The sequence below is a fragment of the Eptatretus burgeri genome, chromosome 6 (assembly GCF_056783735.1).
Source record: "Eptatretus burgeri isolate ZD-2024b chromosome 6, Ebu_testis_v1, whole genome shotgun sequence".
NCBI lineage: Eukaryota > Metazoa > Chordata > Myxini > Myxiniformes > Myxinidae > Eptatretus > Eptatretus burgeri.
This window is the reverse complement of record NC_140966.1, coordinates 88,144,204-88,162,771: the sequence shown is the minus strand read 5'-3', so window position 1 is coordinate 88,162,771 and position 18,568 is coordinate 88,144,204. Positions and strand designations below refer to the sequence as shown.

Genomic DNA, 18,568 nt, shown 5'->3' with positions numbered 1-18,568 from the left:
GATTATAGCTCTAAATAATTAGGTTCAATGGTCCATTAAATAATTTTGGGAGTTTTTTTTTTGAGTCGCCGACATGCATGGTTAGATAACTTCATTATTAAGAACTACATTCGCCATTTATTTCTTCATATGCAGCCTGTGGCTGCTTGGCTGCATCATTTTTTGGAAGCACCACTACGCCCCGATGCAATGCCCCGTTACCAGTAAGCTGTTTCTCATTTTGCCGACCTTGGAAAGATGACAGGCTGAGTCAACCAACCTGGTGTTAATTCAACGAATGACGAGGGCTTCATTTCAAATCCCTAAGATCTTAAGCCAGCCACCTTAACCGTTTAGCCAACACCAGGCTTTACATAACCCTGATTACATGACATTTGGGTGCATGTCTGATTATATGCTCCAGAAAAGGTATAGGCAGTAGTATTTTAATGGAAAGGGTTAAGGATGTAAAATCATGACATCACTGAACGAAGATGCATGTAATTACTAACTATAGAATATCCAACAGGATGGTGCAGAGGTTATGCACTTACCTTTGAAATGCCTTACCTGGGTTTGAACCGAAGCTGGACTATAAAATGTCAGATTGGTGCTTCAGCTTCACAGGCTGGGTGTTGCTCATCACAAAGTGTGTTCATCCCTACAATGCACGTTATGCTGTCACATTAGCTGGTGGACCTTAAAGATCCCACGTGGTGTCTTTTGACGAAGTGAGTTATCGCCGGCATCCTGAACCGGCATATCGGCAAAGTGAGTTACGGATCGGTGACCTAACTTACAGGGGGAACTGCACCAGTGGCACAACCAGGGCCTTCAGAGAATAGTGCAAACCTGTGTGCCAAACTCGTAACTGTGCAATATGCTGGTGCAACTGACTTGCAGTGCAATATGCATCATGAAGGTTTTAAAAATTTGACTATAATGGTGAAAGGGCCATCTATTTAATTACCTACGCAAAAATGGTGGAATGTGATATCCCTTCCCTTTGCTCCCTGTATATTTCAGACATGCCCATTTCCTCCCCCTCTGCTTACTTGACCTCTACTTCAACCTCCTTTTTCTGCTCTCTTTTTCTTCCTTCCTTCTCACCCATCCTCCTTTTAGTCTCCACTTCTTTTTATCTTCACAATTTTAAATTCCTCAATTTATCCCTCCCCACCTTTCTCCAGGTGCCTGTGTAGATCTTGATAATAAGTATGCGACCCCGAATGCATATAGGGTGTTGTATAATAATCTCGATCGAGGCAGTGTGTGTGTAGGGGGGGGGGGGAATTGGTAAATTTTGCATAAAGTTTTGCATACATATTCAATTTTTATTTGTTTGTTTTTTCAGTAAATTCCCGGCGCGTGTTCTGTGCAAGGTTGCGAGCAATAGGTAGTATAGAGTGGCCAAAGCCACGAGAATTTGGCGCAACAAAGATTTTTTTATGTACAACTTCAGCTGAAGGGGGTTGGGGGAAGACGAGGCAGTGGGAGTGAGATCTGATAGAAGTTGAGGTCATTGGGGAATTTAAATGGGGATTTGGGAGTTACAGGAAAAAGGGGAGAGGTGGAGACAGACATGGCACACGCTTAAAAGTTAATCAGTGCAAAATTATTTTAACTATAATCATGATGATGATAATGATAAAAAGTCTGACATGTGAGGCCTTCCTGTATGATTCAGTATGCCTTCGTGAGGAGATGACATTTTCAGCTCCTCACAATGCCAACCTCATCCTACAAGCTTGTAACCAGCTGGGGTGCTTCATCATGTGGTCCAAACCCTGGACCCTGGGTCTCTCCAGTAAATCCAGCCACCCGGCCACGTGGTCGCAGCCTCACAAGGCAACTGCTGCCATTTTTCATCATCGTTGTTGCTGTTGTAGAAACGTCAGGTTGGACAAGCATGTGTGGTATTCTGTCTGCATCACCGTACTGACCATGTATCTTACTTGGTGAGGCCTGTGGTCTCGGTATGCGAGCTGATGTAAGCAGAATTTGTAGCTCCTCAACTCCATGCTCTCCAAGATCCCTTGGTTCCACATCTCCAGTCCCCCATCTTCCACAGCTATTTAAATCATCATCCATTTCAGCTCTGCATGTCTGTTTGCTTCGTAAGTCATCATTTTCTCCAGATGTCCATCTTTCTTGGCTCACGAGTTGAGTATCTACTCCAGTTTGCCATCGTCTCAGGTCTTCTTCTTCCTCTTCTCCTCTTCCTCCTCCTCCTCCTCCTCCTCCGCCTCCACCTCCAGGTTCCCAAAACTCCCAGCAATCCAGCTCCCCAGGTTCCATGTCGGGCCGACAGCTGAGATGTAAAGAGGGCATGTGTGTAGTTATAGATGTGCGGTTGTTGTTGTTGTTATAGATGGAGTTGGTTTGGGTGGTTCTTGCTGAGCAGGTTTTGTGGAGACCATAAGAGCTATCATGGCAATGTTCATTATGGTTATGAGAACAAAGTGATGGATGGTTGTTGCCGTTTAAAGGGAGAGTATCTGCTAGAGATGTAGCTGTGTCCGTCGTCTCTCTCACTGGAAAACAAACAAACATCAGTGTTTTTGATTATCTGAGACACTTACAAATGGCAATTGTTTAAAGGTGGGCATATATTGGTCAACATGTTGTATAGTGAGCACATGTGGCTTGGAGATGTCTCCAACGTTTTTATCTAGAACCAGAAAACCAAAAAAAAACTTACCCCCTGAACATGCACAATGCTGAGCTTCACACCTATACCATTTCCCATTGGCCAAATGCATTTATGGTGATTCACCATTGGCCAACAAAGGCACAGGTGCCGTGGTAAAGCAGAACGCTATGGATGCACCTCGAAAATAGTTTCAAAAATAGTGATTCGGGTGTCAATTACTTTTAATATGTACCTCCATAAAGAATAAGGAAGAAATTGATATAATGATGACGTAAGGGGCAAGCCAACTTTTATACAATAAATGATGAGGTCAAATTAAACTAGAAGGGCACTTGGTAGAGCGCTTACCTCCGCCACACAACGCCTGATCTACAAGAACATATCAGGCCCAATACATTTTTGAAATAACTCGCTATATATTGTTTTGGCAATATCTCTCAATGGTAAAGAATGACTAGAAAAAATTAAATAATTCTCATAATCCAGATCCCAATTCAGATCTTCACCCAAATCAAATAAATTTGTCCTCGTCGCACACCCAACCTGTCCACCAAGTTTGACCTGAATCCATCCACAGCTTTTTGAGATATCATGCTGTATATCGTTTTTGGCCCCATCTCGCAATGGTGAAGAATCACTGAAAATTTTTTTTTTATAGTAGCCGGATCTGGATCATCACCAAAATCTAATCAGTTTGTCCTTGTCACACTTCCAACCTGCCCACCAAATTTAATCTGGATCTGTCCGCAAATTTTTGAGATATCCTGCACACAGACAGACAAACAAAGAGATGGGTGAAAACATAACCTCCTTCCACCTTTGGTGGCAGAGGTAATAATAATAATGATGATAATAATAATGATAACAAGTGGTGCCAGGCACAACAAATCCTACCCATTTAAGGCATAAAGTTATTTTGAGGATCAAATTTAAATTTGATACATCCTTAACGCCAATATTCACAAATATGCATTTTTCACAAGAGGAATGGGTCGGATTGTAAGTGACAAATAGAATAAGGTTCACTATAAGCTTAGTTTGAAGTAAATCAGATCATTTTTGACGAAGTTATGAGCGAAAAACGATTTTGATCTTTTCATGACCTTGACCTTGACCTTTGATCCAATTGGACCCAAAAGTTAATGGGTCGTCCAAGGTTCATTGCCCACCTGTGAATTAAATTTGATAGTGTTTGCTAAAGCAGTTTTGCCGTAAAGTTGCTAACAGACAGACAAACAAACAGACAAACAAACCGGACGATTACAATATCGGGAGGGAGCGGGATAATAATAAACATCGATTTAGCAGGAATTAGGAGGATTTGATGTTTGCGGAGTGACCAGTAAAACTATAAGCGTATATAAAAATAATGAGTTAAGGTACTGCACTAGTTTTCGCGAATATTTTTACAATTTGTACAAAAGTGAACAATTAATTTTACAGAAGCTTGGAATCCAAATCCTTAACGCCACTATATTAAGCAAGATTTGAACGGCCATTGTATAGCATCCACATCATCATCTGACCGTAATATAATTTAATTTCCCAGTAAACGTATCACTACCCCACTTGTGTGAAGCTACAAGCAGGGTTAAGCAATTGGTTCACTATGTCTGTCTGTCTGTGTTTGTTCACAAACGTCAGTTTACAATCGAGGAACAACTTAATTTCAATTAAATGTTAAATTTTGAACAAAAATTGGAACATTAATTGGAAAACGAACCTGCAGTTTTGCAGTATTTGGCTCTGAATTCATCTCAATTGCACGTGTGCAGAGATGAGTGAGATAATTTTTTAGTCTGACGGCATGCCTGGAAGTTAAACAAATTAAAAATAATTTCAAACAGGAAGGTTACAGTTTTTAAGGACATCACAAAAGACATAAACAGGCATGAAGAACGAATGTAATGTGTTCGATAGGGTGGTGTAAAACAGGCATGAGTACATCAATGGTGGTAAACTTCTGAAAATCTTTTTTCTGTAAACTTATAAATCTTTATCTTATTTCAATTCGATTATATACTTGAACACTGCAGACAACAAACCGTCGTTTGGCACTTTCAAAAACCTTTTGTTTAGCAGAACTTAGACAAAATATTACGGCATTTTATATAATCTCGACCAATCAAATTTGCTGCTCGCATACCCCATCCGTTTCATTTTTTTCTCAAGACTGCACAGGGTAAAGTGTTCCATGAACTCTCCAATTAATATATATTTTTATTCCCGAATTTCCTTCGTCAGTTAGTGGTTATATGCAAGTTCTTTCACCGCAACAAAGACTTGCATTTGAAGTAAAGCATTCGATGGTGATTGTATGTATATGTAAATGTATATGTAATATATATATATATATATGTGTGTGTGTGTTTTGTGTATGCCTGGTGTTGGCTTAATTGTTCGGATGGTGGGCTTGGGATCCGAGAGTCTTGAGATCACATCCCGCTCAACTGTTGAATTAATACCAGGTGGGGTTAACTCGGCCTGTCATCCTTCCGAGGTCGGCAAAATGAGTGCCAACTTGCTGGTATACTGTGTCGGAGTGGTGACCCTTCCAGGATTGTGCCCAAAAGCCAAGGAGACTGCTTCGGCAGCATCAACGCTCTGCACAGAGCCCCCTGTGCTCTGCACAGACCATATCCATATGGTCCCAATGGATAGATGGATTTATATATGGATATAAATACATACATACATATATATGTGTATGTACGTATGTATATATGTATGTATGTATATATATATATATATATATATATATATATATATATATATATATATATATATATATATATATATATATACACACATTAGGGTGCTCCAAAAACAGCAAAAAAATATTTTAAAAATTCAGATGTTGTCTCCACAAGCCTTAAATTATTCCACTATGATACAATAACGCGCATAAAAAAATTTAAGTTGATCGGAGGTGATTTAGAGGTCGCTCCCTCTGACGACATTTAGTTTCATGAGTTGGTTAAATTAGGGTATGGTCAGGTACGATTATGGGTACTTCTGGATGTCCGAGGTGGAAATGGAGTGCATTTTCGAACTCTATGGCATCGATTTACTCTAAGAAATGACTGCACCGACATTGAATTCACTACCATTTCGAAAATATGACCTAAAACAAGATTTATCATTACTGGAGTCATTGAGTAACTAATCCTACTCATTTCGATATTTTCTCATCTATAATTAATTTTTCATCCGTCTAAACATTTCTTAGAGTAAATCGACCCCACTGAGTTCGAAAATGCAGTCCATTTTCACCGAGGAAGTTCAGAAGTGTACGGATTCACATCTCACCATACCCTAATTTTTCAATCAATGGAATTCCAAACTATTAGAATATTTTGTCTCATTTACCAAATACCACTATCATCTCCGCCTCTATTGCTGTCTCCACTCCCGCCTGAACTTATTTCTAGCCGGCCCAACATCCAGTGTCTTAGATTCAATGATTCACGAAAAATATGTTCGTTATTTATTTAGTTATTATTATATTAAATTAGGGTATGGTGAGATGCAAATTCGTACACTTCTGAAGTTCCGAGGTGAAAATGGACTGCATTTCCACCTCGGACATCCAGAAGTACCCATAATCGTACCTGACCATACCCTAATTTATTCAAGTCATGAGACTAAAAGTCGTCCTATGGAGCGACCTCTAAATCACCTCCAACAAGCTAAAAAAAAAATATTCGCGTTATTGGATCATATTAGAATAATTTTAAGCTTGTGGAGCAACATTCTATTTTTTTCGACTTTTTTGGACCACCCTAACATACATATATAAATATACATATATAAATACAGTCGACTAGGCGTAAGTCGTCACCATCGGGACCAAGAAAAAAGTGACGACTTTGACATTTGACGACTTACGCGTATGCGAACATTCATGACTGTGGGGTGAAGGATGAAGTTGCGCATGGCCTGGACACGTACGTGTGAGAGGGCGCAACAATCTCTAAGCCGGCTATTGTACCAAAAGGGAAACACAATCCTCTGGGCATAGGTGGGGATTCATTGGTTAGTTGGAAAGTGATCAAGCAAAGATGGAATTCATGAATCACTTTATCAAAAGTAAAGATAATGAACAACTGTAAGACAACTCATATACCATCGGTGATGGTATATGACCATCGACAAATGTGGAATGAATGGCTGTTAGAATTCATTCATTGGAATGAATGTAGAATGAGTTTTCATATGGAATGAAAACTCATATACCATCGACAAATTACATGACACACAGTCATCGTGATGACTGCCACTCAATACCTAATTGATAGTGAGTGTGGTGATGTACAAAACAAGCCAATATAAAACCATGATGGGACTTCAACACTAAGCTCGATCGATCCTTTACTCCTTTGCCAGAGACTGCATTGCTCAGCCTGTCTACCTCTTCAGATGCATGTGGGACGGCACGCTGATCGAGCTGAACGCAGCGCAGTTATAAATAGCCCGCGCATCACGATTCCATGAAATCGGGCTTCTCACGAGGCAGCAGTTACGTGTGACGAGTTAGGCGTGGTAATTTACTTGAGTTTGCATTACGCAGGAACGGACAACATCTGACGACTTGGACGAATTTACGACTTAGAGATGATGACTTACAGACTTTATTCAAAGTCTGTAAGTCGATTTAATATTAGATAAATTCGGGACTTTTTGACGCTGCCGACTTAGGCGAAGTGACGAGTTACATGCTGCCGACTTACGCCTAGTCTACTGTATACATATATCTGCATATTTATATACATATATTTATTATATATTATATGCATGCACGCATATGCCTGGTGTTGCCTTAATGGTTAGGGTGGTGGGCTTGGGATCTTCGGATCCTGAGTTAAAATCATACTCGGCTGTTGAATTAATACCAGATCGGGTTGACTCTGCCTGTCATCCTTCCGAGGTCGGCAAAATGAGTGACCATGCTGGTATATGTCGGAGTGGTGACCCATCCAGGATTGTACCCAATGGCCAAGGAGACTGCTTGGGCAGCACCAACGCTCTGCACAGAGTATGGTCCCAATGAATGAATGGATGGATTTATGTGTATATATATTTATTTATTTATTAGTCCCCTACCAGTTTCACGGAAGGGGACTATAGGTTTGCTCTCCATCTGTCCGTCTGTCCATCTCACCTGTGGTTTTTCAGACTTTTTTTCCCATACTCTTTAACATATTCAATTAAAACTTGGTACATCACTTTATTATAAATTACAGAACAAGCTCGAGTTTCATCAAGTCTTCAGAGTTATACCCTTTTTAATCTTAGAAAATATCACAGTGGAAGGGGACATGCATTCCAAAGCAATTCTCGCTCTCGTTTTATTTATTTTCTTCTTCCATTTTTTTAATCGGCCTTGTAAACCAATCTGAAGTATAGTATACCTGGCTGGTAGTCTGATATGGTGGGCCTTGATGTTCTCATGGTTTCAGGAGGAAGGACGAGGGGATTAGGAAGCAGCAGCTGGTTATTCAAGGGCACTCGAAGGAGGAGAGAGAATTTAGGGAAGAAAGTTAAAAGAGAATTGAACTGTGAACAAACTGTAAATAGTTTAACACTGCTACTTATAGGACGAAAAAAAATGTGTAATTTGTCAAAAACAGTGACTTACCATATCTGAGATGCATTCCAGCTTATTGAAAATTAAGACAGGCCTTCAACCCTTTGAAGACCAAGGGACACATATGTCCCTAAACTTTAAAGTGGTAGATGTCCAATATTTCTGCTGCAATTTTAGATTACTCTATGTTTGTACATTGGCAAACATTGTAGCTAATACTGGATAAGAGCTTTTGTCATTTCCATAATTTTTCCTTTTTTTTCTTTTTATTTTGATTAGAAAAACCAGTATTTTCCATCATGCATACTCTTGAATTTCAATTCATATTTGTAATTATTATAGCCAAATTAATTATAATATTGGACTTGCACTTGAAAATTACTTTCAAGATGCTTGTGCTCCTCAATGGGTTAAAGGACAACCATTTTGGTACTGTACTCCAAAAGAAGCCTTCTGCAGTGTCTCCACTGTACAGCTTCAAAAGCATTACATTGTGACTTTTCTTTTTTGGATACATCGTCGATGCTCGTGGAAGAGCTAGTACACTGAATGGATCAGGACATAACAGGATGTAAAAGGAAGAGCAGAGAGAAGGGGAAACACCAACAGAAGAGTAGAAGGTCAAGAAGAGACTTGGACAAACAAAGGGTGTGAGGAGGAATGAGGGCAGGAGAAGATGTGTAGGGTGGACAATATGGATACAGAAACAAACTACGAGGAGAGCAAACTGGACATTTGGATGGAGAAGGGATTGGGATGGGGTTAATGAGGGTATAAAAGATTATGGTTTTGGACTCGGGATGATCTGATAGGATGTAGAAGTTGGTTCACAGGTGGGAAAGAAAAGGAACGAATCAGTGGAGGTGAGAAGTAATCCTGGATTTAGGTTGTTTCACCAAAAAGGGGTTGATGGTGGACCATGCGTGCCCTTCAGAAACTTTGGTGGGGGGTGGAGAAGCATGGAAAGAGCAGAGGATGCAAGACCAGAAAGAAGGTGGTAGAAAACAGAGATCATCGACCTGTCTGCGATGTTGAAGTGATAAACCCATCAACTCAGCTTAATCGCAGGAGATTCAAATAATCTTGAAGGTCTTGGTTTCTATGGAGTCAAGCTGAGCAAGATGTGTGGCAGTGGAAAGCAGTACTCCATCACGCTGCACAGATCAATGCCTTGTAGGTGGATAGGAGTTCAGATGTGCCAAGGAAGGACTTTGTATGATGGAGGATGGCCAGTCGGCAGATGGTTTTGGAGGCAAATTTGAAATGTGATTTGCCCAAGGAAGGTCATGGTTGATAGTGATACCCAGTAGTTTGAATGCCTGAACTTCCTTTAGAGGATTGTTAAAGAGCAGGTTTTGGGTCGCTGATGACTGCGTGATTCGAAGGTTGTAATCGCATAAATAATTGTTGGGCAATTATTTTCTTACATTTGAAACACAAAATATGCTAAAATTAACTTTGAAGTCAAAACTTTTTTCGGTGATCGAAAAACAGACCGGAATTTACCGAAGATGCTATGACGTCACGTTCTCCGCAAACTTCGTGAACATTCGGAAATAGCGTGTGAAAAATGGCGATATGTGAATCAGAGAGTGATTTCAGCGGCGATGAAATTGAGTGTTTTCATTCCGATATTACTGAGGACGAGTCGGAGGATGATGGGAGTTTATACTATGGAGTTTCTCGCCCTGAGCCATATAAATTTGAGCCACTTGCAAGTGCCAGAAAACTGCCTATTTCGTGTACAAGTGGCAGGACTGACTGCCCAGCAGTTCACACTGACAGACTCCACCAGACAGATTGGTTTGTAGATTTTCATTTTCTTGCTCAATGCATAAAATAATGTAAAGTTTGATTCGTCTGTGACTTAAGATAATAATTTAACCCTCCAGTCACTTAAGAGTCAGAAATAGAATGAATCGATAATGGACCCAATATATATTGTTCCGGTGCCGGGGTCGGCCGCGAGCCGACGGACCGCTCTGACGGAGCCGCAAGTTGAGTCGGCCCCACTGATCACCCGGAATATAGATCGCCGCCCGGATAAGTCCGAGTCGACGGGTCCTTGTACAAGAACCGAAATACGCCAATGGGAAGACCACGTGGGGTAGGGTCGATTGCCAATCTTCAATTTACCTAAATACCCACATGATCCAACTACCGGGGTATTCCACCCTCGACGGAACTCGTACGGAACAAACCACTGAGGCGAGCCTGTCCCGTGCGCGATTCCGAGCGGCTTAATCGCTGAGAACCGTCGGTCCAAATGTCCCCCTTTTACGGCAAACCAACGGCTTTCTAACTCCCAACACACGAAATGCTCAGTCAATGAAAGAATCGACGCAACGAGTTGAAAACATTTAACAATTGGGGTATTTATTAATAATAATGGGGAACTAGGGAAGCATGTAAGAGCAGAACTATTCCGACTATACGAAATGCAATGCAAAGACTTACAGCACACAAAGCACTTAACAATTTTCTACTTATTAGACGGACCCACGCACACACGTACGCACACACACACACACACCCAAGTAATGGTGGCTGAGGCCTTTGATAACGAGCTCCAGCTCGGAGGACAGGTGAGCTGAAACCCAGAGCCTATCTTGAACCTCTCCACCTCGTGTGGTCTTCAAGTTGTTCGGACCCGGGCTCCTGTGAGAGCGAGCTGGATCCAATCGCCGTGAGCCGCGATCCTTCCCGAGCTCCAGCGAATCCTCCCGCGCATCTCAACAGGTGCTGGTGAGATGAGGCGCCAATTCTTCCCGTAGATGCGTCGCTTCCCCGAGGAACCACCTCCAAGAAGAGGTCGATGAGTCGCACCAAGCCGGGAACCAAACGGAGAACAAAGAGCTCCACGAACAAAGAAGAAGAAGAAGAAGAAGAAGCCACCATTCGCAACTCCAGCCGAGCAACCGGCTCAACTTTCTTCCAAACAAAGCAGCTCTCCAAGAAGCCTACCGAGCCAAGCAGGACCCGAAGCTCTGCTGAACAACTCCTCTGCAGAAGCAAAAAGCTTCCGAAGGCCTCAACCCTAACCCAAGCCAAGCAGGACCCGATGGCCTGCTGAACGACGCAGCCCCTCCACTCCGAACACGAACAAAGAAAGGATCTCCTCTTTATCCTTCTCCGCCCCCTCCCCCACGCGACTCATGCCCTCGTGATCCATCCCCCGCTCAACCACGGGTGGGAGGGAGTTGTTGACGTCATGAATCACGGGACGGAAGGGCTCTTCTTCCTCTTCACAGAAGAGGGGGAGGGACGTCTCCATTGTTCGCTCCCTAACCATTAAATCGATCTGCAGCGCATCTGATCGATTTCTAAACCTTTAAACAATGGAAGGTGAACTATCTAGGGAACAAGCACTTATCGACATAGCTGACTAAAAGAACCTGTATGTTGTGTGCAATCGAATTCCAAATTCGTAACAATATTATACACTGTAGCCTTTGCGTTGAAGTCTTTCTGACAGCTGAGCTTGACCCCAGCGAAAGTGAACAGTTAGAACAAACCCAAACTTTCAAGAGACTGTTGTGGCATATAAATACCAAAACATGTTTCGCCTCAGGTCAGGTCAGGTATGGGAGCATGTGCCAGAACAGCGCGTCGCTGCGTCCACTTTCCGCCAGTACTCCAGGGGCCTCCGTCTGGCCTTCCCCCAGGCAGATGCCAGGCCCATCCCCATCTCCTTGAGATGCTGGTCAACCTGCTGCAACCACGAGGCACGTGGTCGGCCCATTGGCCTCCTCCACTCACGAGACTCCCTCGCTAAGAGAATCTGGTGAGCAGGATCAGCGTTAGGAAAATGAGCCACATGTCCATACAGCCGCAACTGATGCTCACGGACCATGCAGGTTTCAAATCTCATCCGAGTCTCTCTCAGCAACCGCTCGTTGGACACAAAATCTGACCAGCGATAGCCAAGGATTCTCCGAAGAGATCTGGTACCAAAGGAATTAATTCTCCGTCTCAGATCCTTGGTCAGAGTCCAAGTCTCGCATCCATAGAGCAAGACTGGAAGCACCAAGGACCTGAAGACTCAGACTTTCGTCCTCCCGCACAGGTACCGGCAGCGCCACACCCCATGATCCAGTGAATCCATGACTCCCCAGGCCCGACCCAGACGCCTATTGACCTCTGACTCACAGCCAGCAGAGACATGAATATCACTGCCAAGGTAAGTGAATCTCTCCACAACCTCAACATCCTCACCACAAACAGGCACAGACAGGACAGCAGCATCCAAGATGTCATTGAAAGCCTGGATCTTAGTTTTGACCCAAGAAACCCGTAATCCCAGCAGCTCCAACTCCTCATTCAGCACCTCGAGGGCCCCCAAAAGGATATCTTGTCTCCGCAAAGATGACTGCATCATCTACGAAATCAAGGTCCGAGATCTTGACATTCCCAAACGATGCACCGCAGCTTGATCTTTCTGACATCCTCCCTAAAATCCAGTCCATACAAGTGCTGAAAAGTGTGGGGGCCAGTACACACCCCTGACAAACTCCAGTAACAACTGGAAATAAGTCAGAGATGGTACCACCACACTTCACAGCACTCTCAGTACCAGAGTAGAGTTCAGACATCAGATCGATCAGTTTTGGTGGCACCCCACGAAGACCAAGAATCCTCCAGAAGGCATCCCGATTCACTGAATCGAACGCTTTACAGAGATCAACATAGGCTGCAAGCAGCCCCTGCCGAAACTCTTGTCTGCGTTCGGTGAGGTCACGAAGAGCAATGATACGGTCAATCGTTGACCTCTTTGGTGTAAAGCCTGACTGCTCTGGACACTGGTGCTCAAGCAGATTGTGGCGAACCCTATCAAGAATTATCCGAGCAAAGACCTTGCCCGGGACTGAGAGCAGCATCACCCCTCGGTAGTTGTTGCAGTCTTGGCGATCACCCTTCCCTTTCCAGAGAGGGACAACAAGGCCCCTCTTCCAATGAGTTGGGAGGCTGCCTGTGTTCCAGGCAGAGCACAAAACTGCATGCAACGACACGAGTGCAGCATTTCCACCAGCCTTGAGAAGTTCAGCATGGATGCCACAGATCCCTTGAACTTTACCCTGTTTCAACCAGTTCACCACAGCCCGTGTTTCCACAAGCGAAGGTGGACCACAATTGATTCGAGGGTCAGCAACAGGGATTGTAACACCATTGACGTCCAACTCGACAGCTGGTGGATCAGCCTGGTACAACCGCCCAAAGTAACCGGCCCAGCGGGCCTTCACTTCAGACTCCTCTGTTAAGAGCCTACCCCTCTCTGCTCTAACTGCAGTGCTCCGAGGGATGGGCTTGGATGAACGCAATGTGCGAATTCCCCTGAAAGCGGGACGAGAATCACCTGTCCACAGGTGATGCTCTACCCCTCACAGATTCCTCGCACATAGGCCTCCTTGTCCACCCTTAGTGCACGTACAGTTTTTACGCCTCAGCTCCCTGAACAGTTCAGCTCTGCCATTCAGCCTGGCCCTGCGACTCTGGTCAATGGTATCCAGTGTCCCTTGAGAGAGATAATTCTTCTTTGCCCTGCGGTGAGTTCCAAGACATCCACCGGCAACATCAAGGACAGTGGTCTTGAAGGTATTCCATAACTCTTCAGGACCCCCCCAAAGCACCCATACCCCCCAAATGTCCACTCAGCCTGTTCGCAAACTCCTCAGCTACTCTCTCATGCTTGAGCTTGCCAACATCCAGCCTAGGCTGGGATGGAACCATTATCCAGGATTTAAGGTGCAGCTTTAGAGTTGCTACAACAAGCCGGTGGTCAGTATTGAGGAACTGAGCACTCCGGTAGACCCTGCAGTTCTGGATCATCCTCCAGCGACCTTCAACGAGGACATGGTCAATTTCCTTTGCCACACCGCCAGCGTTGGAATACCAAGTCCAGCGATGAGCTTGTGGGTGCTGAAACCATGAACCAGCCACCCTAAGTCCATGACTTCTTGCAAAGTCAAGGAACTTAGTGCTATTCTGATTCATAGTTCCTGACCCATGGGGACCAACACACGTCTCATAACCATCCCTATCAATTCCAGTCGATGCATTGAAATCCCCCAAGACTAGAAGTGTATCTCTTCTGGGGCACTGATCAACCACAGACTTGAGCGTGGCGTAGAATGTGTCCTTCACAGTGAGGTCACTCGCCTCAGTCGGAGCATAGACAGAGACCAGGGAAATGACACCTAAGGAGTGACGGATCCTTAGTCTCATAATACGCTCGTTGACCGGTGTTACCTCAATTATCATTGGGGTCAGCTTATTGGACACAGCTACAGCAACTCCTTGAGTATGGTAACCATCAGAGCGACGAGACCAATAGTAGGTGTAACCACCCACCATTATCTCGCCGCAATCCGGTCTCCGAACCTCAGAGAGTGCTGCAATACCGATGTCCAAACGCTTGAGCTCAGATGATAACAGAGACAGGTGATCAACCTCTCTTAGGGATAGGACATTCCAGGCACCCACCCGAAGGGACTGCCTCAGGTTAACCCAAGGAGACCGCCGTCTCATGGACGACACCTCAGCACCACTCCGACACACTCTCCCGCAATCTGACCCAGGGAGGTTACCACGTGGTTTCCCTCCTTTCATCAAAGATTGGGGGTCCCGAAGGCTTTGCCCCAATCCCGTCATCCGGTGAGCTACCCTGCGAAGGGAAGCTGCATAGGAGGTACTCCCACAGAGTGGGTTTTCAGATTTTTTTGCGTTTGTGTGTTTTGCAGAATGAAGGGTTTTACAGTGGCCGGAGTGCAAATCCTGCCACCAACCTCCTAATAAAAAAGTAACCCAACTGCAGGAGGATGTCCACAGACACAGTTGGGCACTAGATATGGATGGCAGTTGGCTCACAAGGAGCTCCTCCGCCCTTTGACAGGTTTTGTTTTTAATCCTGCTGGGTGTCCATATCCAAACACCCTCCTCACCAGAAAACCTGGTGGGGAGACGGTTTAGTCGCCGACAACCCGACCATGGAACAGGTTAGTACAGGTTTACATGGTACCTGTAGCAGGTCACAGATCTGACCTGACCTGACCTAAGTCCCTGTTTCAACTGGTTCACCGCAGCCCGTGTTTCCACAAGCGAAGGTGGACCACAATTGATTTAGCCTCATTGGGAAATATTCTACCAAATTTAGAAAAAAAAAGTGGAAAATTGATCAATTTTTTTACAATTGAAATGAAATAGCCCAATTTGCTGATGCTGTGAAAAAAGTAATTTCATCAACAATAAGTTGATTTGTTGAGAAAATTTTTCATCTTTGTTTTTTTCAGTCAAGTTTATTTATGTGTTTTTCCATGTACTCTTTCTGAATACATTTCAAGGTTTTTCTCATTTAAACTCAACAATTGATTCTGTGACGGAGCAGTAGCTGGAGAACTTGTCAACCAACAACTCATATTCACAGAGTCGTGATCAGATGTGTTTATGCCTTCGTAATCCTCGGCTGTGAAATGGTCACCACAAATGACAAGTCTATCCAAAGGGTCCTCTTTACCCGTTTTCTTTGGGGGAAAATTCGCCCGTTTTGTTTGTACAAATCTTATCCACTGCCGGCGAATGTTTGATTCCTTCAGGAATCGGTGGGAGCGATTACCCGTTTTCCAGCCATTTTCACAAAACATGACGACACACGTACGAGGCATGATGTACAAATATCCAAATAACTTTGTTCTACAATAATTCAAAATAAAAAGGATAATATAGACAGTTGTAAGCTCAAAATATACCATCAGAGATGGGGAATCCCCCGCCATTGAAAAATAATTGAAATCAGATAAGCGGTTTTCCATTTATTACAAAAAACATTTTTTCAAGATGGCCGCCCCAGTCGGCCATCTTGGATCCGGCCACGCCCAAAATCAATAGCCTTCTTCCTTTTCAGGTGGTACATGTGTGGCCCAAATTTCAAATCGATATGGCGAACAGTTTATGAGTTATCACACTCACAGCTATAAATGTTGACGCCCAGCCAGCCGGACGGATAGACGGACAGCCGGATGGATAACCCGGGTGACAACAATGTCCCCCTTCCGCCACGCGGCGGGGGATAAAAAAGCGAAAGAACGGCCTGCTGAACTGGACACTTCTTCAATGAGCGAGTGAGCGTCCACTTTGTTTTGGAGAACGTGACGTCAACATCCATATATGGCACGTGGATGTTTTTTTTTCGATAGCCTCAAGAAATCACAACTTCGGAGTTAAATTTAATTAATTTTCCCAATAGTGAGGCAACCACAATAGTTTGCATCGAAATATTTAATGCACATATAATCATATTGATAAATTTTCAGAACATCTTTGGTGACTCGCAACCTGCTCTTTAAGAAAGTAGATATGCGGAGCTGTTGGAGGAGTTGCCAGATGGTCCTTTCGGAGAGACAGTAAGAGTGTGAGATTTGTAAGGATTGAAAGACGGATCCCAAGTGTTTGACCAACTGTGATTTTGTCAAGGTCTGAAGATCGGGACAAAGCTGCAGCCTGCCTGTCTGAAGGATGAGCGGTTACTGCAGAGGGTGGAATTTTCAGCAAATACATAAAGGGGATTTTCCACCAGAGAGTCAGAGTGATCATTGATGAAGATCAGGAATAGGACTGGGCCAGAAAGTTCCATCTCTTATCAGGTAAGCAGTATATTCTGTTTAAAATATACGAGGTCCATCTTAAAAGTAACTGGACTGAGCCTGCTGTGTGCTCCACTTGCACAACTTGAATGAACGGGTTGCGTCACAGTCTTTCGCAACAATCCAGCAATATATGTTATTGGTGATGGTTGACTGCACTCATTGTGTGATATTTTACAGGTCGTGCTTTCCACGTTGTCTTGTCTGAGTCGTCGCGCTATGAGTCGTGGAGCAGAAAGCCAATCTGAAGTTTCTTGCCAGGCTTGGCAAAACATCTTCTGAATCCTTCGCAATGCTGCAGCAAGTATACGGGGAAGAAAGGATGTCACGACACGTGCATTTGAATGGAATAAAGAGGTTCAAAGAGGAACGGGAGGAGGTTGAAGACGATCTACGGTCTAGAAGACCTTCAACGAGCAGAACGGCGGAAAACATCGAGCGTGTGAAGCAGATGGTGCGCGCAGATCGTCGACTCACGGTGCGGATGATTGCTGAGGAACTTCCCATCAACAAGGACACTTTCTGGAGCATCATCACTGAAAATCTCGAAATGTGCAAGGTGTGCGCAAAGATGGTCCCCAAGCTGTTGTCTGAGGACCAGAAACAGCAGAGTCACAGTCTGTCAAGACATTATCGAGCGCCTCGAGGACGATCCAGACCTGCTCAGGAGAGTCATTACTGGTGATGAATCGTGGATATTCGAATACGATCCCGAGACCATACAGCAGAGTAATCAGTGGAAAAATCCGGCATCACCAAGACCAAAGAAAGCAAGGATGTCGAAGGTCAAGGTGATGCTCATCGCATTGTTTTGACATCAAGGGCATCGTCTACTTCGAGTTTCTACTACAGAGTCAAACAGTGAATCGGTGCATGTACAAGGAGATCCACCGGCGCCTCATGAGATCAGTCTGGGACAAGAGGAGGGATCTGTGGAAGAACAACACCTGGGTGCTCCACCATGACAACGCCCCTGCTCACAGTGCCCTGAGCATCCGACAGTTTCTGGTGGAGAGGAACGTGCTAACTCTGGAGCAACCCCCGTATTTGCCAGAGTTGGCCCCTTGTGATTTTTTTCCTATTCCTCAAGCTCAAGGGGATGATCAAGGGGACGCGATTTCCAGATGTGGAGGCCATCAAAAGGGCCGTGATGACGGAGCTCCGGAGGATTTCAGAAGAAGCCTTTCGGGGGTGCATCGAAGCCTGGAAGAAGAGGATGGACAAGTACGTGAGACTGGAGGGAAACTATTTTGAAGGGTCAAGCTGTGATTTCAATATATTTTTTGGAATAAAATTTCTGTGGTCAGTCCTGTTACTTTTTAGATGGACCTCGTATAGTGTTTGACCTTTATTTCCACAACTTGCAAATTTAATCAATGCCCAAACAGGAGAAGAATTTGAGAGTGTGATCAAAATGGTCATAAATGCATTTTAATTGAAGGAAACAATTACTCATTATGTTTTTGCTCCTCTGTGATTTAAGGACTAATGAGAATCACATCAACACTTCACTCTATCTGGCTTCAAAAGTGTCATGTGGGCACATCGGATGCAGAGTTGTTGACTTCTTGAGTCATCCAGCAGGACAATTTTAATTAGATGGCTTGTAATTTTTTTTGTTAGTGTGGACTCCAAATTGGCCAATACCCTTATAAAAGCATATACAAGCCAAAGGCAGATTTTGTTTGGAATAAAGCTTGATATTTAGAACAT

General features: G+C 44.0%; 1 protein-coding gene across 8 annotated transcripts in view; it reads right to left on the bottom strand.

Moving 5' to 3' along the window:
- Positions 1-419: 419 nt before the first annotated feature.
- LOC147025274 (adhesion G protein-coupled receptor L2-like) overlaps positions 420-18,568 on the bottom strand; it is a 410,056-nt gene continuing 391,907 nt past the window's right edge. For 6 of the 8 annotated variants that reach the window (XM_085886098.1, XM_085886102.1, XM_085886099.1 and 3 more), the window contains 2 exons: positions 8,044-8,139; positions 420-2,513 (listed from right to left, as the gene is read on the bottom strand). In XM_085886098.1, coding sequence (XP_085742224.1) covers positions 1,720-2,513; positions 8,044-8,139 — 890 coding nt within the window. In that variant the 3' untranslated portion in view covers positions 420-1,719. Of the gene's footprint in view, positions 2,514-8,043; positions 8,140-18,568 lie in introns of those variants that run through there. The other 2 variants (XR_015059417.1, XR_015059418.1) reach the window with 2 other exon arrangements.